The sequence below is a fragment of the Pelobates fuscus genome, chromosome 1, assembly GCF_036172605.1.
Source record: "Pelobates fuscus isolate aPelFus1 chromosome 1, aPelFus1.pri, whole genome shotgun sequence".
Lineage (NCBI taxonomy): Eukaryota > Metazoa > Chordata > Amphibia > Anura > Pelobatidae > Pelobates > Pelobates fuscus.
The window spans coordinates 142,548,756-142,574,469 of record NC_086317.1 but is presented as its reverse complement, the minus strand read 5'-3'; the positions used below and the strand labels follow the sequence as shown (position 1 = coordinate 142,574,469).

At 40.7% G+C, this 25,714-nt stretch overlaps 1 protein-coding gene across 3 annotated transcripts in view; it reads right to left on the bottom strand.

Annotated features, from left to right (window-relative positions):
• Positions 1-274: 274 nt before the first annotated feature.
• PPM1J (protein phosphatase, Mg2+/Mn2+ dependent 1J) overlaps positions 275-25,714 on the bottom strand; it is a 75,928-nt gene continuing 50,488 nt past the window's right edge. Inside the window, exons 5-10 of one of the 3 annotated variants that reach the window (XM_063450705.1) lie at positions 16,069-16,153; positions 14,757-14,875; positions 12,644-12,707; positions 5,487-5,594; positions 5,233-5,387; positions 275-518 (exon numbers count right to left, since the gene is read on the bottom strand). In XM_063450705.1, coding sequence (XP_063306775.1) covers positions 371-518; positions 5,233-5,387; positions 5,487-5,594; positions 12,644-12,707; positions 14,757-14,875; positions 16,069-16,153 — 679 coding nt within the window. In that variant the 3' untranslated portion in view covers positions 275-370. The remainder of the gene's footprint in view (positions 519-5,232; positions 5,388-5,486; positions 5,595-12,643; positions 12,708-14,756; positions 14,876-16,068; positions 16,154-25,714) is intronic. The other 2 variants (XM_063450712.1, XM_063450720.1) reach the window with 2 other exon arrangements.

The window sequence follows — 25,714 nt, the reverse complement described above, 5'->3', positions numbered from 1 at the left end:
TGTTTTTTATTTTTACATTATTATATGACCCCATAAAAATAACAAAACAAACCCAACAACTTTATCTTTATAAAATTAATGGGTTTTTTCTCCACAATGATTTCAGCTTTTGTAGAGTATAATTTCTAATCCGAATGACAGAAGAATGTTTCAGAATCATATTTTTTTTTTAACAAAAATATTTAAAAGAACAAACCAGTGTCATTAAATAACAAAATAAATGTTTAAACGATAACAAAAAAATAGTTTTGTTCTACGATAAATAGTCTGTGTTCTACGATAAAGTGCATTCAGCTGGCTTTGACTCCAAAATAGAACGTTAATTGACATGTCTCCAAAAGTCACGATGATGGTATTTCTGTGCACTTCGTCACAAGCTTCTATGTCCCTCTGCTAACGGAATAACAAATACAGATATATCATCTACAGAGGCCTGTGAACCACTAGCAAGTCTCCAGCTGTTTTCCTTTAGGACTCCTCTCGTTCGAAGGACAAGTTCTTTGGCAACGAGACTATACCTGCAAGGAAAACAGATCTTTAAAAATACACGTTTCACTAGAAAACTCAGTCTATGACTATAATGTGCTTATTGAATATGTGCTGACAGTTGAATGATGACCATTTACCCACCCATTAAATTTATTTTTTCTCCTTACATTGCATCCAGGTATCATATACTTTGTTGGTATATTGAGTTATCTTGTTTGAATAAAAACTGAACTATAGGTGTTTGAAGGCAAACTTTAAACTTTACAACCACTATAGCCCATTATAGTGGTTATGGCACTAGTAGGCTAGTGGTGTAATTCCTTGGTTCTGTGTTGAAACTTTTTAAAGTGGTTCGTAACAAACCAAAAGCCCTCCACGCTGCCAGAGCCCAGCCCCTTGCTCTCAGTATTGCTCATGCAAACGTTAGATTTCCACATTGGCAATTTCAATTTCATGCAAACTTGGACAGCACTGATTGGCTGAGCATGTAAGCTGACACTCTCTCCTGGGAGAAGAGAGAGAGCCTTCCCTATTGTGCCTAAGACATGCACATCTGTTAAGGGTTATACACTGTGAATTGTTAGGCATTTACTAAATGATTGCAAATGTACATGAAATGGAAGCATGGCTAATTTAGAGTATGTTTCTAATTTGGCTATTTTGGGTTAAAATTTGCAATTCTATTCAGTGTCACTGTGCACAGGCAATGTGCTTTATTTATTTGTCTTGCTTTTTTGTTTGTTTTAATACATAAATGCATCTTTTCCCAGTTGTGTTTTTTGGAACAGATGTACAGATATATATATATTTTTTAAATTCTTTATTTTTGTGTCGACACGGAGTGCGGCATAGCGATATACATTGGCTCACGCAGGGGCCGATTACCAATAATTTGACATTGCATGTTACAATAGATAATTGGTTTTTCAGATTATATGACATTTGTGGTTTGCCGCTCTGTGTCGCTTTTTTTTTTTTTTTTTACTTTGGAGGGCATGTCTTGCCCACTCATAAAATAAAAAGAACATAACAATACAATTAAATACATTAAACCATAGGACTACAAAATACAGATCAAGACACCATCCATTAGATTCCCATTTGTCACATCGGTCAGTGTTCCTGCGTAAAACAGTTCAAACTATTGTGCTGTCGGCTGCCTTCTATGTCCGATGCTGTGGGTGAGTTGGAGTCATGCCATAGTGGTCTTTAAAGACGTGTAGGTGTGTTCCTGGCTGTTACGTCTAGTGTCTACCCGTCCTATGTGCCACCCTATTCAGGGAGTCGTTGTGGTGCCCTATCGGGTTCTTTCTTCTGGCCGTGGGGATTGTCTTAAATAGACCCTAGTGCCGGGTCGTGGTCTTGGGGTGGTCTTAGTGCCTCTCTTATAATTCTCGATGCCAGCTATATGGTGTGGCACTACCTTTACGTCTGCCGTCTGTGGATCCTTCGTAATGACGTGCTTGTGGCTCTAAGGAGTTTTAGAAGAAGTTTTTGCTGTCATTATCCACTCTCCCTTTGTTGGAGGGAGGGAGGTGGGGGGAGGTGGGGTGAGTGGGGGGGGGAAGAGGGGGGGCGGATTCAGGTGGCGGGGGGGGTGCGCTTTTCGTCGGGGCGCGCGGCGGATCTAGGCCCCTTTTGGAGCCTCGGTCTTTGTCTAGTTCGTGGGGGTTTATTCGTCAGCATAGTCATCCCCCATGGTTGCCAAATGTTATGGAATGATATTTCTGTGTTTCTAATTTGGGCTGTGAGTTTGTCCATCAAATATGTATCTTTGATCTTTACTATTACGTCGTTATCTGTGGGTATCATGGGCTTCAGCCACGCCTGGGCTAGAGCCCTTCTGGCCGCCAGTGTGATTTTATTAAAGAGTTCTTGTTCTTTCCTGGGGAGGCCGTCTATGGGTTTGGACAACAGGACCGACCATGGGTCTAAATCTATGTGTCTCACCAGTACGGCGGTTAGTAGTGTCTGTATGCGCTTCCAATATTTGTTTATTTCTGGGCATTCCCACCACATGTGTACGAAGGTGCCTTTACAACCGCAACCCTTCCAATATGTGTCTGTCGTGGTTTTCCCCATTCTGTGTAATTGCACCGGTGTGGTATACCATCTCATGAGCATTTTGTAGGATTGTTCCTGGTGCAATAACATATCGATGTCTTAGCTGTCGCTTCCCATATGTCTACCCAGTCCACTCCTTCCAGTACCCCTCCCAGGTCCATCTCCCACTGGCCAATGTATCGTGGGTCTTTAGCGTCTTTGTCAGGGGCGCTGAGTTGTGCGTATATGGCTGTTATTAAGTCCTTTTGAAAGGTTTCGGCATTACATAGCTGTTCGTAGAACGTCATGGGGGTGTGAGCTGCTTTTCTAACCTCTGGGTTTTTGGCGAAGTCTCGCAGTTGTATATATCGAAATAAGTCTTTCGTAGTTAGGGGTGCTAAGGTTTTCAGATTATCAAACGTTCTGAAGGATTCCCCATCATACATGTGGCTATATCTCTGTATCCCCGTACTTTCTATGCCCCGAAAGTCTCGTGCCCTCAGCCCAGGTTCAAACGCTTTATTTCTCAGGTATGGAGTCAGTGGTGAGGGTGTGTGTTTAAGTGCATATTTGGTGGCTGTCCTGTCCCATATACATATGGAATTTAGGATCACCGGGCAAGTGGTTCGTAGGGATGGTCTGTCTTGTTTGGGTACCCATATCCAGAATTGTGGCAGATCCGTGCTCATTAGCTTTGTTTCTAGGTCTACCCACCTGTGTGAACCCTCTGGTGCATGCCAAGCTACTATTTGGGCTAACTGAGCCGCCAAGTAGTACTGATACAGATTTGGGAGACCCAGTCCTCCCCTTGTTTTCAGTCGGTAAAGTACTTGTCTAGCTATTCTGTGTCGTCTTTGTGCCCATATAAAGATATCTATGTGTCTTTGTAGTGTCGTTAGGTCTTGTTTGGTAACTTTGATCGGTAGGGCCTGGAACAGGAACAGTAGGCTGGGTAGCAACGTCATTTTTATTGCATGCAGTCTCCCTATCCATGAGAGTGTTTCCCGGCAGAGTGCTTGCATCGTGGTGGTGTAATTCGCTTCATACAGTTTCCCTGGGTCTGCTGTGAGTTTGATACCTAGATTTTTAATGTCAGTTCTTGTGAATTTGAGGGAGTGGTTGGTTTTTATGTTACCAATTTCCGCCCTGTCCATTTCCAATGGCATGGCCACCGATTTTTCTAAGTTACTTTTGTAGCCTGAGACGTGTCCATATTCCGTTAGGAGGGAGAGTAGGTGGGGTAGAGATCTCTGGGGGTCGGTAAGTGTGACCATGACGTCGTCCGCATACGCAGAGACTTTGTATTCCTCCCCTCCCGCTCGTATGCTTGTTATGTTCCCCTCCTCCCTTATCCTTTGCAGGAGTGGTTTTAGTGATAGGACGAACAGCAGGGGGAAACTTTTTGGGGGGTACCTGGCTATTTCCTTTCTTATAAGTTGGTGTTTACGCTAATGTACAGCATGGGGGGGTGATGGGTTTACACTTGCGTGTCTGGTCGTGTTTTCGGTGGTCACTGTAGCCTAATTCGGTTTCTATCAGCTTAGGTATATACCACGGGACACAGTCCCATTCTTCGTTTTTCACTGGTGCTGTCCCTTTTTTCAAATGTGGTAAAGTCAGTGTTCGTTGTTTCGTGTCGAGTTCTCTTTCTGTCCGGTCCTGTGTCGTGTCTTGTCTTGGCGTAATCACTCTCTTGTCTGCTTGGTCCGTCGTCTCTGGCTCAGCGTCTTGTCCATGTTTTGTATTTTGGTGTTTTTTGTTGTTTCTTTACTTTTTTGTTTTTTCTATTGTTTTTCTGTTTTTCCCTCTCTTTTTCTTTTCGTCTTCTGTTTATTTTATTTTCTCTTTTTTACCTCTGATTTTCCTTTTTTTTCGTTTTTTGTTGTTGTTGTTTATTGTTTCGTTAGTTTCTTGGACTTGTATGCCAGGTGTTTATGTCTGTTTGGGTTGGGTCTTGGTAGGTTGTTTCTGTCCGTTATATACTGTTAGTCAGCTGGGGGGAAGGTCCTTTCAGGCACCTGAAGGAGCACCGCTGTCTTGTGCTGCTTCCTCTCTGGGCAATTGGCCCAGTGCCTAGGTACCTCTGTGGGGAGTCGGGAAGTCCGGGGAGCCTGCGCTCATATGGCCGCCGCCATCTTTAGCCGCGTGCGGCCTAGGTGTTGTGAGCAGGTCGGCGATGGATGGGGTACCTTCCTTTGGCTTCTTGCCGGATTTTTTGTTTGCTGCCATTGCCTGGCCCTTCCCTCTGGTAGTGAGAGGACTTTAGGAGCGGTGGCAGGGGTTAGTAGCAGTTTGCGTGGCGTTTCGGATCGTGCAGGGCGCTGAGCTCTCTGCCTAAGCAGCCATCACTCTCAGCGGTCAAGCCACGCCTCTATACAGATGTATTTTTACATCTGAAATTTTTTTGATATTCTAATATTTTGAAAAATGTTTTTTTAAACTTTTAACTTAAATATTAAATAGAGTCCTATACAAGAATATTAGACATATAATGTTCTAACAGAAATGCAGATACATTTATTAAACAGGGTCCTCTTCAACCTATTGTTCCTGTAAGTTTATTTGTAATTGTCCTATTTATAGTTAAATCCTCTCTCATAATATTGTAAAGCGCTATAAATGGCAATAATAAATAATAATAATAGAATAGCACAGAGAATTATAGAAGCGCGTTGCGGTCTTGTTTCTGTTTGCACTTGCCTGTTTGATTGGTCATCATTATCATGTGATGCAAAAACTCTTTGAACAATATCAGCCACTTCCTCATCTTTGATGACATCCCACAGTCCATCTGTTCCCATAACCATGACGTCATTAGCATCGTGTTCATATTCTGAGAGGTCATAAACTCTAACCTACAAGTGAAAGATTATTGGCTATGTAGCTCAATGATGGCCGACCATCACACCAGATCATACCAGACAGTATCATTTTTTTTTGCATAAAATACTTACCCCTGGGGCACAAGACAAGAAAGGTTTGATGTAGATGTTGGAGTTATAGACCTTAAGATCATGATCTCCAAGTCCCCTGGTGACTCCAATGGTGGCCATAACTCTAGCCTGTTTCACAAAGAAACAAAAAATATGGCACATTTTACTTGTCTTAAATAAAAGTGAAACATCATATATTACATGCTTTTGTGAGTCTCAGGTGCATTAGGACAGTTTTGATTTGGAACTTCTGACCACCATGCTTATTTTTTTCTGGCACAAGAGGATCATTAAATGCACTTATACAGCTGTGACGGCAATGGCAGAGCAGCTAAGCCTGTACAAGAACACTCGTTCAGTGCTCTGCACACGGGCATTCTGCATGACACATATTGCATTAGAGATTGGACCAACCCATCACATCCTTATTTCATTCAGATTTAATACTTCCCAATGTTATAAATAGAAAGAAATATATAAAAAATGTTCCTTCTTTGAAAACAGTATAGCTGAAACAGCACTGTTTGCTACTTAGATATATATACTACTTCATTTGACAGAGAGCTAACAGCAAAACTGAATAAAGCTTGTGCATAAGAATTGTGAATCTTCCAGCTGAGAATATCCCAGACAGGGGAGGACTGGAATCTAGTGGCCCATGGCAAATACATTCCAGTGGCCCAGCACAGCATGTTGCCCAGCATGTTACTTCAGTTGGTTTGAGGTGTGGCTTGTGACGAATGCCCCCTTGCCTGGACGTTCGCCACGGGTTCCTGGAGGAGGCTAGCCTCCTGCCCACTGACTATGGGCCATAGAAAAGGCTGGTAAAAAGACGTGGTTCGTGGGATTTATTTGTGCTGTTCGGGAACCGAACAGACTCACGAACTGCGGACCACCTCTGTGCTTGTTAACCCCTGTGAACCTCTCCTGACACTTCAATCACGTGTGTTCTAATTGTACTGCTGGGTGGCTGCTGTTCATATGCATGAATGTGTGGGAACTGTGATGGTGGCCATTTTGTTCGCGAGAATGCAGGCAGCGGTGTTTCGGCATTGATCGCGTGGAACTAAAAACGGACACAATCTCCCAAACACTGCTGAACTTTGACGAATGCCTGCTTCTTCCCCACACATGTCAGGAGAGCGCCATTCGGTAGGTTTGTTCGAATGGTTCATACGAACAAACGTTACAAACAAGCCAGTGTGTGCGTTCGGTATATCTTTCGTATGTAACTACCGAAGTTGACCGGCAAAAGCACAAAATGCCCTGGAACAGTTTTGGGCATAGGACCATGTGTGCGGCTGGTCAGAAGTTAAACCCGGTGGCGTTTTGGCTGTGTTCGTAGGATCGGAGTGCTTTTCAGATATGTTGGGTGCACAGATCCAGGCTATTCGGGGATGTATGAACTATGGGGGTTCCTTTATGCAAAATATGCATTTTTGTTTGTTTTCTATAATTTGTCATTTTATGCTAAGTCATGGTGACATGGCATTTTGGTGACATTTTGTGGGTGTGTTTATGGGAGTGTCATGGGCATGTTTTCTGTGCCCCTGTACTGTATAAAAGCAGGCCATTGAGCCTGGATTAAACAGATAATTTTACCCCTTCATGAAGTCTAGGCTCATATTTGGGAATTGGGAGCTATATTTACACTTATAATCACTAGTGCACTTGGGACTTGGGAGATTCTTCATGGATGTACTCAGCTGGAGTACTGGGATCCGTTACATGGCTATTAGGAAACATAACTTACAAGCTATGGGCACCTGGGGATCGCTTGTCCGTGTCAAGTTCCTGTCACAAACGTGGGCTATTGGCCCAGCCGAGACAGTGGGAAGAGTGTGGAAGTGAAAGGGTTAATGACACCAGACCCGTGTTTACCTGTTGCTTGTCCCAGCAACCATTAAATTAACCCCTGCAATCCCTTCTATACTAACACGCTAGTACACACTTTACTGCCACCACCAAGACTTTATATCTGGGCATCTTAGATTACCCCCACACACAGTAGAATTATAGTATCACAGTATTACAGTTGTACAATCCCCACTTATAGTATACGTGAGATGGGGTAGGTAGACAGATGTATCATAGGTATGAAGATCATAAAAATGTAAAAGAGACAACAATAGTTATAACAGTATAAAAGGTACCAGGAGTATAGAGTAATGAATGGGTACTCACATTTAATTAAGCAGACTAACTGCTCAATGTATAGGCGTAAGTGGTATAATCTCCACCTTAGATTCTTTTTGGAGTGGTCCTCACTGGAACTTAAAGGGACACTATAGTCACCTGAACAACTTTAGCTTAATGAAGCAGTTTTGGTATATAGAACATGCCCCTGCAGCCTCACTTCTCAATCCTCTGCCATTTAGGAGTCAAATCCCTTTGTTTATGAACCCTAGTCACATCTCCCTGCATGTGACTTGCACAGCCTTCCATAAACACTTCCTGTAAAGAGAGCCCTATTTAGGCTTTCTTTATTGCAAGTTCTGTTTAATTAAGATTTTCTTATCCCCTGCTATGTTAATAGCTTGCTAGACCCTGTAAGAGCCTCCTGTATGTGATTAAAGTTCAATTTAGAGATTGAGATACAGTTATTTAAGGTAAATTACATCTGTTTGAAAGTGAAACCAGTTTTTTTTTTCCATGCAGGCTCTGTCAATCATAGCCAGGGGAGGTGTGGCTAGGGCTGCATAAACAGAAACAACGTGATTTAACTCCTAAATGACAGCGAATTGAGCAGTGAAATAGCAGGGGAATGATCTATACACTAAAACTGCTTTATTTAGCTAAAGTAATTTAGGTGACTATAGTGTTCCTTTAAAATCGGATGCCAGGTAGAAAATAAAATAAATGTAAATAAAAAAGTAAAATGGCACACTCACAGTAGAAAGAGGCCAAAACACCTTTATTAAAATACAATTTAAAACAAAGAGTGTAAAATATCCACAACATGTTTCACCAAAGTGGCCTTCTCAAGTGGAAGTGGAAAAATCAAGTCTGGCAAACATAGGTTTACATAGGGAATGCTGGTGTGGCCTCTTTACACTTGGCGCATAAATTATGTCATAATTGTTTTTTTGAAAATGTAAAAAGGACAAAAAAAAAGAGGCTAAAACAGTAGTAGACCATTATAGGAACTATGGAGAGCAAAAAACGGGTCGCAAGAGTATTCTGAGAACGGACAGCAGCTGAAATAGCCTGCCCTTCGGTGGGTCCCCGCTCAGAACTCAGGCTGGTTTTAGCTCATCTTGTGCCATTACAGAGATAACATATCTGAAGCATATCAGACTGGTCCCACCCATACGGGCAGTCCAGATCCGAAATGCCAGCAAGTTCTCTCTGCACGAGAGACACAGCAACCCCAGACAATCGTTTCAGCCTTGTTGGGCATCATCAGTGAGGCATAGCTGATATCTCTCTAGGCACCGTGAGCAAGGGGTCCACGTCTGGATTGCCCCCTAAACTTATGGAGAGCAAAAAACGGGTCGCAAGAGTAGTCCTACATTATAGGAACTAGTGTGTAGAATATGAGCGTAATACGAAGCTTTTAAAAGTAGACATTTTGGGGGCGTGGCCGACCAAGCAGCTAACAAGTCGCATATCGGTGGAGCTCCGTAAAGGCCCCACCAAACCAGACGAAATTGAGCCAAAAAAGCTGCCTGACGAGATCCTAATCACAACCCCCCACAAGAGACAACCATGGGGCGTAAAAATAGAAAGAATCAGAAGCAGGAGGCGGCAGGTCAGTCGGATATTAGGCAGTCCTTCCAGAGGCCCGCACCACCGTCCCAGCCTAAGATGGCGCCCGAACCTCACTACAGCCCGGAGATCTCAGACGACTCTGAGGCAGAGAGGGAATCCCCTGCCTCACTGGACCCGGGCGGCACATCATCAGCCACAGAGTCGGAGGATGACTCCTCTCCTTCCACAAAAGGAGATATTAAGAGGCTACTTACGGCCATGAGGAAGATCTGGAAGGCTGACATACAACAGACTCAGATCGAGGTCGGTGGCATCCGCAAAAGAATACAGGAGGTGGAAGAGAGAGAGGCCATAAGAGACGGGCAACACAGCCAGACTAAAGAACAACTGGGGGAACTGACAAAGCAGGTCCACTCACTGCAGAAAACAGTGATCAGCCTAGACTCCAGACACAGACGGCGAAATGTTCGTCTAAGAGGAGTGCCAGAAGGGGTAAGCGATGGAGCTTTGCTCCCAACTGTGAGGAAGATGTTAGCCTCTATGGGCATTGCAGATAGCCCAGATAACCCATCTATAACAGCAACCTTCCGAGTCAGGAAAGCAGCGATAGCCCCAGAAATGGCACCTAGGGATGACATTGCCGTGACTAGAGACATAACTGCACGTAGTGCAATAATGAAACGCTCCAGAGAACTGGGCACAGTAAAGCTGGAGGGACACACTATCTCAATTTACAGCGATCCCCCTTTCCAGGTCCTCGCGGAAAAGAGGAAATTAGGCCCAGTGGCCAAACGGCTGCGAGACAACACCATTAAATACCGCTGGGACATGGGAGGCTCGTTGGTGGTACCTTGTGGGAGAGACATTCTAACCCTGTCCTCAGCTGACGACCCGCAGACACTGCTACGAGCCCTGAAGCTGCCAGAGGATCAACAAGGAAACATAGAAAATACAGTGCCAATGACGACAGCACACCAGAATCCAGCGGAGCACACACAACCCAGCAGGGGACTGTATGTAAAACAGATTTGCAGGTTATCTGACAAACCGTGACCACACTAGAGACAGCAACCCTTATACTCCTGCCACTGGAGATCGTATGCATATCCCACCTGTGTAGTCTAAGACGCTATATACCACATGTATCGTATCTTATTTGTACCTTGCATATACCCCATAATGTACCCTACAATGTCTCATGTACTGTCTTACACCTGAGTTAATCAAGCCTACTGCATCGGTGCTTGACATATTGTTTACCTATGGTTTACCTATTCTACCTATTTTACACATGTTGCAATGCAGATGTTTAATGCAAACAAATTTCAATAAAATTCAAATAAAATTCAAATTGAAAAAAAAAGAAATGTTTATGATGTTCATACAGATGATACATGTGTCTACCTATACCCTCTCACGGATCCTATAAGTGGGGATGGTACCACTGTATATCATTAAGACTAGAGCTAGGTTAAGCTCTACCAATTGTGAGTATGACCATAGACTTTCAATGTATTTATATGTTATTCTGGGATTTTCTGCACGATTAGTTTTCTCTTTCTGTTTCATGTATGACTGCTAAGAACACTCTGATCTGGCCCCATTCTAGGAGGACTACCCTGATCATTTGAGGTTTTATCTTCCGGCAAGATTTACATTGGGACTTCTATTTGGACATCTTTTGCTTTTTGTTTAATATATTATATTATAGTCCTATATATATTTTTTATACTCTCCACACTTGAAGTATTTTTGTTTATATAAATATATACTTTTTATATACTAGCTTATCTCCTGTTAATGTGTTTTTGAAAGTATTGTACCTCCTGTTGGTTAACATGTATTTCAACAATGTTTTTAGAGTCAGACTTGAAATGGCTGTGGCTCTTAGAAGGGCAGTGTTTTGTTACTTTGCCATTCACACACTCGCATTCACAGAATAACATCATGCAGCAGCCACCCTGCTGATGTCATGCATACCCTGCTGCCGTGTCATTAGATTGTACACGTCTGGTGGCAGACAGATGCTGTAAGATATCAACTTCTTTGAACCATACACTGGCCATGTGTGTGTGCATTGGGCTGATAAATAGTGGCTACTTAACTCTAGCAGCCTTAAATGCTATGAAATAACACCTAACATTATGTTGGCCTGGGGAGCAACTGGAAACCTGTCTTCCAACCCCATCTGTCCCGGCAAACTGAATACAACAAAAGTATATAAAAAAAAGAATTTTGCAGATCGCAAATAAAAAGGTTACACAGCAGATATATATTTATACTCAACAGAACCCAGAATATTAAACAAATAACTATATGAATATCCTAGAATGTATACTAACAAGTATGAATCTATGACTTTATCTAAGAAATAGGATTACAAATTCAGACCCAGTCTGTAAGAGGACTACAGAATGTGCAGATTGAGTCTGTAGTTTAAAAGTCCACAATGCTAATAGCAGCTAAAAGACAGAACTTCTCTCCAGAGCAGCTGCTTTATGCTTACCTTCAGATATTATTGCCACATATACTGCACTTTGTACATCATTCAAAAGCCCTATCTCCAACATTTTATAGCAATATGCTTTTACCACATGACGACATTTAGTAATTATGATTTTTAAACAATTTATTTCTGGATTGGCACAGTATTAAAAATATTAAAGGGACACTCAATCAACGTTAGCTGAATGAAGCAAGTTTTTGGGTAATTCTCTGCTATTTAGGCGTTAAACGACTTTAGCTTCTGTTTATGAAGCCCTAGCCACACCTCCCCTGGCTGTGACTCACACAGCCTCCATGAAAAAAATTGTTTCGTTTCCGATATTATTCAATATAAATTTGCTTTAGAAATTGTTATCTTCTGCTCTGTAAATTATAACTGTAATCATACACAGGTGGTCTAAACGATATTAAGAGAGCAGGAAATAAGAAATTCTAAATATTTTATTTTTTTTACAATAAAGGAAGTTTAAACATTAGATCTCTCTTTACAGGATGTGTTCAGGAAGGCTGTGCAAGTCACTTGTAGGGCTAGGCATGTATAAACAAGGGGATTTAACTCAGAAATGGCAGAGAATTGAGTAGTGAGCGTGCAGAGGCATGATCTATACAAAACTGCTTAATTAAGCTACAGTTGATTTGGTGCCTTTAGTGTTTCTAATACATCCAGTAATAACAATAAAGTATTACCTTTTAAGATAGCAATATCAGCAGATATTAAGAGTCTAGGGAAATGGCTACAGTCTTACAAAAGTCACTACTCATTTTTTTGCTCTCCTTTTATTCCTATTATTGAAGTATGCAAAATAGTCAGTGCTAGAGTTGGAGTTAACATGCTCGATATAGTCGGTGTAAGTTTTATATAAGTAGACTTTCACATCAGAATTAACCTCACATAGAACAGGGTTAGGAAAAAAAAAAGTTACTGATATTTAAATGATTAGTTATCAATTTGCATTTAGTACCTTTTTCCCTTCCCCATAAATAAGTGGAAACTTCATATCATCTTCAACAATGGTTTTATAAGCCCTGTTAAAAATAACAGAAAGTACAGATTGTAACTATGTTTTGAACCAATTCACTGATGATACATTAAATTTAAAAAGCAGGTTTGCAGTAAGTTAGTTTTTACAATGTGCATTAGTCAGGGATGTATTTACAAGGCATTTGCCTAGGGCGGCACTTTCAGGGGGGCGGCAAAAAACGCCACCCCAAGCTCCCAGACAAATGCCTTGTTTGCCTCATGTTCTGAGGTTGTCCACCTTACTGTGAGTGAGTGAGTGTAGCTGTCAGTCTGTGTCTGTCTGTGAGTGAGTGAAAGTGTGTGTCTTTCAGTGAGAATGGGTGTACCTGTGAGTGTGTGTATGTCATTTTATGTGTATCTGAGAGTGTGTGCCTGTCAGTGTGTGTCTTTCAGTGAAAGTGTGTGTTGGTTAAACAGTGTGTGCCAATGACTGTATGTATGTGCCAATGTCTGTGTATCTGTCAGTGAGTGTATATGAGGGCATGTATCTGTCATTCAAAAAAGTGGCCTTGACACAAATTGGGGGGGGCAAATTTAGATTTTGGGGGTGCCTGAATTTAGTCGTGCCTAGGGCAGCACAAATCCAAAATACACCACTGGCATTAGTACAGTAAACTAGAGGTGTTGCTGTGGGGTGCTGACCTGGGCTGAAGCCCCAAGTGGGATCCTGAAAAGCCCCAGGTTTGATTTGGCATAATTTCATTTTAACCCAGAATCCTATCCAATAATGAGAAATTACACCTCTAATTACATAATTTGTGACACCGACACTTCAATGCATCACATTTTTAGTAAATTATACAGCACAGTATTGCTGTGGGTGAATGGATTCCATGCAGTGGGTGCAGGTTTGTTTAATGCTACAAGTATGGAGTAAATGCTAGGGTGCACGGTTACTATAGCATAGTATGGGTTTACTCTGAATTCATTTAGAGATGTGGTGTTATAATGTGATTCAAGTAACATGTTATAATTTAGAGCATGCAGTGTGTGTGTGTGGAGAATGCAGAGTGTGTGTGCAGGGCCGCAATCAGGGGGTGACAACCATAACGGTTGTCACGGGCCCGGCCACCCGGGTCCCACGTGTAGCGTCGAAACTGCCGCCGGTGCACTTGCACCGGGGCACGCACTATATCTTCAGGGGCCCGGTCAGCGATGTGGCCGTGGTATAGGAGCGCGCGCCCGTCAGTGAGGGAGAGCTATGCCAACTACTCCCATCAGCCCCAGCAACCCTCCTGCAAAGAAAAGGTAAGAGACAGGAGGGTGGCTGGAAAATGAGCTGTGTGTGTGTGTGTGTGTGTATGTCTGTATGCATGTATGTCAGTCTGTATATATGCATGTATGTATGTATGTCTGTATGCCATTATGAATGTATGTGTGTATGGATGTCAGTGTCTGTATGTCTGTCAGTATGTCTGTATGTATGAATGTATGTATGTCGGTGTCTGTATGTATGTCAATGTGTATGTATGTATATGTCTTTATGTCCTCATGCATGTCTGTCTGTCTGTATGTATGTTAGTATGTGTCTATCTGTCACTATGTATGCCTGTGTGTCTGTATATGTGTGTATGTCTCAGTATGTGTGTGTCAGTATGTATGCCTGTATGCGTGTATATCTGTTTCAGTATGTGTGTCTGTTAGTATGTATCTGTGTCCTTTTGTATCAGTGTGTGTGTTTGTGTCTGTGTGTGTATTCCTGTGGGCGGTAAGACCCTGAGCTGAGTTAGGGGCCCCAAAATTTCTGGTGGCGGCCCTGTGTGTGTGTATAGTGGATACACTTTGTGTAATGGATACAGAGTATGTGTGTTTAGAGCATGCAGTGTGTGTAAGGGAGCAATTGTGTGTGCAAATTTGTGGGGTGGGATAATGTATGTGATCTGTGGGTGTTGAGAGAAGCAAATTCATATTTTATCATATAGAGGTTGCATTTGACATATAGGACGTGGCAGGTTTTTTACCCCAAATTTTATATAAATTATATTCCAAAAAATTCAGTAAGTGACATTTAATTCCCACAGACTCTAGTTGCTTTTAAGAATTAAGACAATTACCAGCCTGTCATGGTGTGATCTCGATACAACATTCGCTTTTTGAGTTCTTTCTGCTGGATTCTTCGTGGAAACTCCAGACAGGTAAACTCATTCCCCAATAGCTCTGGTTTCAAAAAACCCTGATGTAAAAAATGATATGACATTATATATTTATATTTTTACACATACCATGTTTTATCTCAGTATCTATTCATTTCTGACTCTATCTTTAGATGTATAAACAAATTATAAAATATATAATAATTCTATTCACATTAAATAGAGGTACGGCCAGTGGATCGATGGGTCTATAATGCAGTTAACATCACTAATGACATGTCAGTCCAAAAAGGGGCATGCCTTCTTGCCCCATGTGCACACAAGGAAGACATGCTACCCATAAACTGCTGGGTACTACTGGAACACTTCCAACCTTATTATACGGTCTTTATTCTTTATTGATTTCTTACCAGTACTTACTCTGTACTGTATACAGAAAGTGGTATCATATTGTATTCATGTCAAATTTCGCAACATAGTTTTCTGGTCACATTTGAGTATATAGACCTCAAAATTTTTGTTTTACACAATTTTAGCCAAAGTTTCACAAAATTATAATGTACCATCGCAATATGACAGAAGTTTAACTTATTCCACAAAAAAATAAAAAAAAATCTCAATGAAGTGGTTTGGGCGCAGTGGTACTGTACGTTTAACCTTGCAATGTAAAACAGTGCAGTTTTGCAAGAATGGCTATGTTTACATTGCAGGGTTAAACACACCTCAAGTGGCTCTCAGATGGCCACTAGAGGCGCTTTCCACTGCACTCACAAAGTAAACCGCATGTGAGGTATTTTAAGGACTATAAAAAATGACCTTATGGACTGCAATCAAGAGCTCAGAGGAAACACCAGATGTCCAATTATAACCATGGAAATATGGTTTTGCTTGAGGGAAAAAGCAAGTCAATACAAGCTTTGTCCTGAGTGATGAAAAAAACTTTATTGGAATCTACAAATATGGCTCAATGTACAGCAACATGGGGGAAATGGAACCAAAAACCGTACATGGAAGAAACAAAATACAGTGATGATGGGCACCTTGGGGGGAGGGGGGACACTTTGGGGTTTATTTTCTTAATGTAAGATACCACCCAGTGAAGCCAGCCCAGTTTTGATATGGTGGTATTATCTCAGTGCTTCTTTGTGGGCTTATTGTTTCAGATCTAAGGTTCATAGAAAAAAAGTAATATAAACCACAACAATTACAGAGAGAATTCTTTAAATTACACATGGTGCACAACCGATCTCTGCATGTTAAATCATATACTTACTAGAAACTGCACTCTCTGCCTTTCTGTTTCCGGAGTAAATTCTTGTGACATTGGAATGGGTTTCCCCTGCCGTATGATTATGGCTCTGTAAAAGAACTAGTTCAATTACATTTCTCAGAGTTTGGCTGATGTTGATCTGGATTGGGTGCAAGGGTATTAGTACAAAGTACTCTGCTATGGAAAAGGAAGCAATTTTGGTATTTTATGCATATTTTCCAATGTAACTCTAGTCTCATTATTTAGCAGGATGACTCTTGATTCGGGTTTTTTCAACATCAGTATATATACATATAATTTGAAATTAATGTGCAAAAAAAAAAAAAAAAGAAACTGTGATCAACGATTTAAAATAGATTGTGAAGTGTGCCTTTATAACTCAAATTAATCCCCATGTGAGATATTAATAGCATATTAGAAAAGCACCAGCCTAAAATGATATGAAATTATGTTGGAAAGATAAGTCATTAATCATTTACATTCTAAAAGGCATAATATATAGTCAAACTGTTTTAGATAAGAATTACAAATTTGTGCAAAAGGTGTTATATGCCGCTAGGTTATTTAGGCCTATATATATATATATATATATATATATATATATATCCTGATCATTATTATTGGCAGCATTAACTCAGGAAACAGAACTCTGAAACTGGTATAAATAGATCCTCCCCCTTCCCATCAGGCAGTCTTTTTTTCCTGTCCTTCACAGCAGTTTGGAAGGAGTCTGCTTATGCAGGCATAGATTATTCTTTTATGCTCACCAGGCAATATTTTTTAGGCCCTGCCGGGGTTCAGCCTCTTAGCCCTGAAGACGCAGCAAAACGCACTAAGATGAAGTGGCTAGCCTGGCGACCCCCTTTAGTGACCAGGGGTCGGACCCAACCTCTCCCTCAGGGGATGAAAATGGTCCACTGCATGCCAGGGTTCAGCCTCTTATCCCTGAAGACCCAGCAACAGGCCAGCTTGGGTACCCCCTCAGGGGATGGGTGTGATATACTGCCTACATGAAGCCAGGCCAGGGTTCAGCCTCTTACCCCTGAAGACCCAGCATACAGCATACCGGAAAGAGTTGCCAGCCTGGGTTCCTACTTCAACAACCAGAGGTCTGTCCTATCTCTCTCGGATATGTTTTACATGGTCTCTGTACCTAGGTCTGTATAAGTTATGGTCACTCCCAAACATTGCATTGATTTAATACTTGTGGATTATATGCTTGGATTGGTGTTGATATCTTGCAGATATGACAAACTGCGTATTATCACCATAGGCTCTGCCATAAGTACTTCATCACTATCTGAAGATAAGGTAAGAGTAAGTACGTTGTTTGTTCTCATAAGGATAACTGGATATCTTCTACTATCCTGCGTATTATGTGTCTGTTGCTACAATGGATCATGTGGCTCTGATTTCCACCTTCTCATCAGTATCCTGCCTATTACATATCTCCTACTTATATTGAACAACAGTCTCGAATCATTTGTTTCTACTGTTTGGCATAATCTGTACTATTTACAATATGTTTATCTCTGAATGTTGGTACTGACGTTGTTGGCCTCCTTATTATTATTATTATTATTGCCATTTATATAGCGCCAACAGATTCCGTAGCGCTTTACAATATTTTGAGAGGGGGGGATGTAACAATAAATAAGACAATTACAAGAAAACTTACAGGAATAATAGGTTGAAGAGGACCCTGCTCAAATGAGCTTACAGTCTATAGGAGGTGGGGTATTAGAAACATTAGGATAGGAAATATCAAGTAGGAGTGAAGCAGAGCTGGAGGAGAGAGCAAAGCACTATCCCATAGGAGAGAGCAAGAGACAGGTATGTAAGGGAGAGATTACTCTGGGAGGCCATACGCTTTCCTGAAGAGATGAGATTTAAGGCCCTTCTTAAATGATTGAAGACTAGGGGAGAGTCTGATGGCAGTAGGCAAGTTATTCCATAGGAGAGGAGCCGCCCGTGAGAGGTCCTGCAAGCGTGAGTTGGCCGTACGGGTGCGAGCAGCGGTCAGGAGGTGGTCGCGGGCATAGCGGAGGGTACGAGGAGGGGCATACCTCTGGATCAGTGAAGAGATATAAGAGGGGCTGGAATTGTTCAGTGCTTTAAATGTATGGGTTAGCACTTTGAATTGACTCCTATAGGATACAGGGAGCCAATGTAAGGACTGGCAGAGGGGCGAGGTGTGAGAGGACCGACTGGATAGGAAAATCAGTCTAGCTGCAGCATTCATTACAGACTGTAGCGGGGCAGTACGGCTTTTGGGGAGACCAATCAGGAGAGGGTTACAGTAATCCATGCGGGAAATTACTAGAGCATGGACAAGCTCCTTGGTAGCATCTTGCGTAAGAAAGGGGCGGATGCGGGCTATGTTTTTGAGTTGGAACCTACAGGACTTGGCAACAAACTGGATGTGAGACTCAAAGGTGAGACCAGAGTCAAGTATGACGCCAAGACAGCGCGCTTGTAGGGATGGACTCATGTGGATATCACTGACTTGAAGGGAGAGTGAGAGAGGAGGATCAGTATTAGGAGGAGGAAAGACAAGGAGTTCAGTTTTAGAGAGGTTAAGTTTGAGAAAGCGTGACGACATCCAGTCAGAGATGGACGAGAGGCAAGCATAATTTATAATTTATAATTTAGTAGTTGCCACAAATTCTATGGTTCATACTGATATTTCTTTTTTTCCTTCTTTTTTTTCTTCTTGACCTTTGCCTATTAATGTTATTAGTTTATTCCTCTCCTGTGACTGATCATTGTTGTATCAATTCATCCTCCGTGTGAGGTATTGTTGTGAATCTGAATTTTGCAACATAGGGTCATTGTTGCAGTGTTTTAATAACAGAATCTTATTTCTCTAGTAGGCTCTGCCTCTTTCCGACAGGCAGATATTGATTTTGTTCCTGTATCTTCAGGTAAGTAGTTCACTAGGCAAGAGGAAGCAGTGTGAATCGTATTTAATAAATACATCCAGAAAGTAGTAGGATTCTCAGTGTAATTCTCCCCGTGTTTAACATCCAACATTTTCTGTTTGTTCCAATATGATCTCTGGAAGTTATGCCTTTGTCAAGATTCTGATTTGATGATATCAATTCGGTTTTACATTTTATATCAGAATGACATTATCCTTCTCTAGCTTATGCTATCATGGCTTTAATTCCTATCTGACTCTCTATATCTATTCAGGATATTTCTGATTTTGAATGCCAGGAGGTTGCTGACCTCGCAGCCTCTAGGGAAAATGATCTTGTCTGAGCAGATTTTATGACAATTTCCTATTGATTCTTGTTTGGCTTTGTAAAGTCTTCTAAGGTTTATGCAGCTCAATAATGGTTTTATAGCTATTAGCTGTTTTTGAACTCTGTCCCTCCCTCTAGATATTCAGCTTGGGTATTCCCCATGAGTAAATGCTGCCATGAATAATGGTCAGGAAAAAGGAAAATTGTTTCATACTTACCGTAATTTTCTTTTCCTGATAATTATTCATGGCAGCATTACGTTCCCTCCCATATACTATAAGAAGTTGTGAAGCTAGTTACAAAGACTGCCTGATGGGAAGGTGGAGGATCTATTTATAACAATTTCGGAGTTCTATTTGCTGTCCTTTCTGCTGTAAGGGGAGGAGCTAACTCATGAGTAAATGCTGCCATGAATAATGATCAGGAAAATTACGGTAAGTATGAAACAATTTTCCATTATATATATATATATATATATATATATATATATAGTGGAGCGCTTATAAAAATTACTTAATACAGTTCATAAAAACATGCTATTTGCTTACCCCTTGTAAATTGTGTAGGGGGTTATATGCCAAGGCAGTGTATGAACGATACAAAAATAGAGAGTATATTTACAAGGGGTAAGCAAATTGCATGTTTTTATGAATTGTATTAGGTCATTTTTTATAAGCGCTCCATTATATATATATATAGGCCTAAATAAACCTATATAACACCTTTTGCACAATTTTGTTTGGAAGTGTAGGGAGGAGATACTCCCACACGAGTGTTATTAGAGCTGCTTTTTAATTCACAAGTACTTTTTAAGTGCTTATTACGTAACACACATTCTCGTTAAGAGGACCACTTATTTGAAGATTTACAAATTATTTAATATTTTTGGATAAACTTTTAAAATTATTTTTTTAACATATTAAAATTCAAAAAATACATCATATATAAAAATATTAAAAACAACAAAATATTACATAATTACAATATTTTTCAAAAACATATAAACATTAAAAATGTTTGTTCAAAACAATATTAAAGCAAAGCCAAAGAAGGGTGCAGGACTTAGCTCATTGGTTAAGATCACTTAGCTGATGTTTTCAGCCAACAAATCAGACCTGATGTGGAGCTAACTGAAGCTCCTGAAAGAATGCCCCTAGGCAAATTGTAAAACCACTTGCAAATTGTTTGCCTACTTATGCTGGAAGCAGTGGCGTAGCTGAGCTTTTGCCGCCCAGGTTGGCAATAAGTTTGCCGCCCCTATATCGACCCATGTCATGCCCCGTGCAGTCGTGGATATCTGTGGCTGCACCACACATACCTCTATTAAGTATGCAACACCTCAAGCCCAACACAGTTTACAACCTTTTAAAGCTTTTTTTTTAACCCATTCAGGACCGGACTGTTTTGGCCATGTTGTACGTTAAGGACCAGAGCTGCTTTTGTGGTGTTTGTGTTTAGCTGTAATTTTCCTCTCTCTTATTTACTGTTCCCATACAAGTTATACATTTTTTTTCAGGACAAAAACGGCTTTCTTTACATATTATTTGTATCATGTCATATAATTTACTTTAAAAAAATAAATAAAAAATATGGTGAAAAATTGAAAAAAAAAAATGTGTCTTTTACTTGAAAAATATTTTACTTATCCTCAAAAGTTAATGCACAAAACTGCTAAATATATTCACAATTTTGTCCTGAGTTTAAAAACACAATTTTACATGCTTTTTTTGCAAGTTATAGGTCTATAAGTACAAATAGGAAATAACTGTTTCAAAATATATAATATATAAATATATCATAAATCTCTGAATCACACCTCACATGTACATATATTTTTTAAAGTAGACAACCCAGGGTATTCAATATGGGGTATGTCCAGTCTGTTTTAGTAGCAACTTAGTCACAAACACTGGCCAAAGTTAGCATTTATATTTGTTTGTGTGTTAAAAATGCAAAAAACAATTATGAACGCTAACTTTGGCCAGTGTTTTTGACTAAGTGGCTACTAGAAAAGACTGGACATACCCCATTTGCAATACCTTGGTTTGTCTTCATTTGCAAATGGTATGCCATCATGGAGGTAATACTCATTCCTGGGCTACCATACGCTCTCAAAGTCAACATAACCAACCTGGCAATTTTCAGTGTAAAAAATGTGACCCTTATTTGACCCTGTAACTTTCAAAAACACTATAAAACCTGTACATGGGGGGTAGTGTTATACTCTGGAACTTTGCTGAACACAAATATTAGTGTTTCAAAACAGTAAAACTTATCACAACTATTATTATATCATCAGTGAAAGTGCCATTTGTGTGTGAAAAATGCAAAAAACGTCACTTTCACTGACAATATTATCGCTGTGATATGTTTTACCGTTTTAAAACACTAATATTTGTGTTCAGCGAAGTCTCCTGAGGAAAACAGTACCCCCTATGTACAAGTTTTAGGGTGTCATAGAAAGTTACAGGGTTAAATGCAGTGCTAGCAAATTAAATTATCTGGACTTTCGGCCTGGGTTGTCAGGTAGGTCCCTCAAATTGCGATCAATAAAATTACTTAATTATGTAAAAATATTATCTAAATACGCACATAGAATTTAAATATATATACCTTTTTATATATTTGAAGTAGTCAACGTGTATAGTTATGAAATTATTTATGTAATTTTGTATGTGGATATACATATATATATATTTATGATTATTTTTATTTTTTTATTTATATATACATAGATGTATATATAATTTCATTCTAAGTGCATTTTGAAATATATATATATATTAATATCAAAATACAGTTAGAATAAAATTTCATATATATATATATATATAATTTTTTTTACAATTTTTACGTTTTTTAATTTATTTTAATTTACTTATTATTTGCATTTTATAATCATATATATATATATATATATATATATATAACATTATTATATATATTATATATACGTGTGTAATTTACTTATAAGTGTATTTTGATATTAATATATGTATATATTAATATAAAAATACACTTAGTATGACATATATATGTAAATATATATTTATATATATATATATATATAAAAATAGCTAATAAATAAAAAATATAATTTATATATGTGTGTGTATATATACACACACACACACACACACATCTTTTTTTTTCATTTTACACATGCAGGGAGACTGCCTGTCATCACAGGCAGATACTTGGACACCTGTTATGGCCATGTGACCACTCTGTAAGAGCAATCACATGTCCGCGGTGGCATAATTCGCAGAGGGGAGACTGACTGGGCTGTCAGGCAGTCTCCCCACACCGGAAGCAACGCCGATTGCTGCCAGGGGAACGGCGGTGATCAGGTAAGTACATAATACCGTTATGACGGTTCAGGACCGTCACTGTTCCTCAAAGGGTTTTTTCCAATGACGGTCCTGAACCGTTAGGAGTTGTTAAGGGGTTAAAATATGCACCCAATGAGTAATTAATAGGGGGCATATCTACTAAACAGTGATTTTATGGGGTGGAGGTTGCCCATTTGGGCAGAGCGTTCCTTTAAATAATTTTTGTTACTGAAGCGCTTCTATATATTTAACATTTTATTGGTGTGAAAGGAAACAGGAGTGGGATCTATACAGGGAGGGGAACTGTCAGGGAGGCATGGAGACAGGGGATCTGTGCAGAAGATGGAGAGGGGGAGAGGGGATCTGTGCAGGGCAGGGAGGGGGGCTGTCAGGGGGGCAGGGAAGAAGGGATTTGTGCAGGCAGGGGGACTGTCAGGGAGGCAAGGGGGAGGCGATCTGTGCAGGGAGGGGGTCAGTGCAGAGGAGGGAGGGGGGGGAGAGAGGATCTGTGCAGGGGAGGGTACTGTCAGGGAGATGGGGGAGAGGGGATTTGTGCAGGGAGGGGGCTGTCAGGGAGGCAGAGGGAGAATGGAACTGTGCAGGGAGGGAGGGGGAGAGGAGATCTGTGTAGGGTACAGGGGAGGCAGGGAGAGAGGGGATCTGTGCAGGTGAGGTAGGGGAAGATGGGATCTGTGCAGGAGAGAGATGGTTTCTGTGCAGGAGAGGGAGGGGGAATGTGTGCAGGGAGGGGGACAGTCAGGGAGAGAGGGGATCTGTGCAGGGTAGGTAGAGGGTATGTGTGCAGGGAGGGGGACAGTCAGGGAGAGAGGGGATCTGTGCAGGGTAGGTAGAGGGTATGTGTGCAGGGAGGCAGGGGGAGAGGGGTCTGTGCAGGGGAGGAAGGGGAGAGGAGGTGTATGCAGGTAGGGGGACTATCAGGGAGCCAGGGGGACTGTGCAGGGAGAGAGGGGATCTGTAAGGGTGCAGTGAAGAGGGGGCTGTGCAGGGAGAGAGGGGATCTGTAAGGGTGCAGTGAAGAGGGGGCTGTGCAGGGAGAGAGAGGATCTGTAAGGGTGCAGTGAAGAGGGGGCTGTGCACGGAAAACCATACCTGATGTCTGTGCCAGGCTGCTCTCCCTCACTCCGCAGGATAGGAGAACACAGGAAGTGACCTCACTTTCCATACCTCCTGCCTCTCCCTCTTCCCCTCACTCACTGCACCACACGGAGGAGACCTAGCAGCGATCCTGAGGGGATCTACTCAGAGGGTAGGATTAGGGTCACTGGCAATATGGGAGGAAGCAGGGACCTTGCCTTGCCCGCCCCGCTTGCTACGCCACTAGCTGGAAGTGTACAGGGCACTCCTGGCACCATAATCACAACAGTGGAATGTAGTGGTTTGGGCGCTTTTAGTGTTCCTTTAAATATGGTACACTATAAGTACACTACCGAATATCCCTAATTGCATTTTTGTTACATGTTCTAAATTAAATGATTTTCTTAACTGTGGTAATTGTTCAAATTACCTAACAAAAGTTAGGTAAACGATTTCCCGTAAAACCATTATACAAATAGGGAATACATTTATTAAGGTAATAATAAAGCAGACAGAAGGAGAGAAGACCCTCATCACAAATATGGTGAAAGGTTATTGAAAAATAGGTACCTACATAAGTAAACATGTTTAATGTTACACTTGTTTTTCAGGTCAGATCTGTCTACAGTACACTGACCAAGAAGACACAGACAAATGGGAGGGATTTTAAACTTACCCATGCCTGAAATGTGAAACGTTCAAGAGATAACACCAGAACAACATTAGATATATGTGGTTGTGGTGTATAGATCGATCATGTCTCTGCACAGTCATTGCTCAATTATCTGCTGTTTAGGTGTTAAGTCACTTTGCTAATGCAGCCCTAGACACATCTCCCTTGGTTATGGCCTACTCCATGAAAAAAAGGTTTCATTTTAACAGCACAATGTGTTTACTTTATACATTATTATCTGATGCTCTGTTAATTGAACTTTAATCACACACAGGAGGCTGATGCATGCTGTAGCAGTAAATGAACAGATCAGGAGATGAGGCATTCTAAACTAAACACACTGTGTAGTAAAGGAGGCTAACAAAAATACAAATCACATATTTACACATGGACATAGCACGGAAAACAATTCTCTGTGTAAAAACTATCCAAAGAAAATGACTTTAATTGGACTCTTCCTAGTGTCAAAGTGATTCCAAAGCATTGGGTTAATCAGTGTCTCTACAGCAGTTCCCTGGGTTATGACATTATAGAGTTATTTATCAGTCATTGAGGACCCACTTCAATAGCATGGGGACCTTGAAAACAACATGAGTATCAGGCACAAGGTCTTAGTTTTCTTTTTAACCATGTTTTATTTATTTTTTAAAATTCTTTATTTTGTCGTGCACGAAAAATACAAAGAGACAAGCGATGCGACAACAGCTATTGCCAGCATGTCGGTCAACATTTAGAGACAGTTGTTTGGCATATCATAACATTGCACATTATTATTATAGTGTAGATTTGTCAAGCGTAAAACCAACATGTCAGCTACGAGATAAGGCAGACGAGTTATTGATTTAGAATAAACATACTGACATTTTTGAGGTATTATGGGGTCGCAAGCTTAACTGAAACATATCTTGTCTGTGCACTTCATAAAGTAACAAGGCTTAACAATTTACTGAATCTGCGCAATTTTTAAAATAATAATAACGAACATAAAATAAACAGGCTTTTTTAAACATGTCCTGAGATGTATTGTAGGTTAGGCTCATAAGTGGAGCCATTACAAGTGTGACTACATAGCGTAGTAAGTAGGCGTTATCACTGAGAACCCTCCAGACATGGAGCTTTAATAAAAACAAAGAAAACGTTACCTGCGCTCTGGCCTAAATCCCCATGTGCATTTAAACAAAATGGAGGCTAGTGTAGGAACTCACCTATTGAGGCTTGCCTTGACGTGGCTGGTGAGCTTATATATTCAAATGGCCATTGGAATAAAACTAAAGAGCCTCCATTTTGTTTAAATGCACATG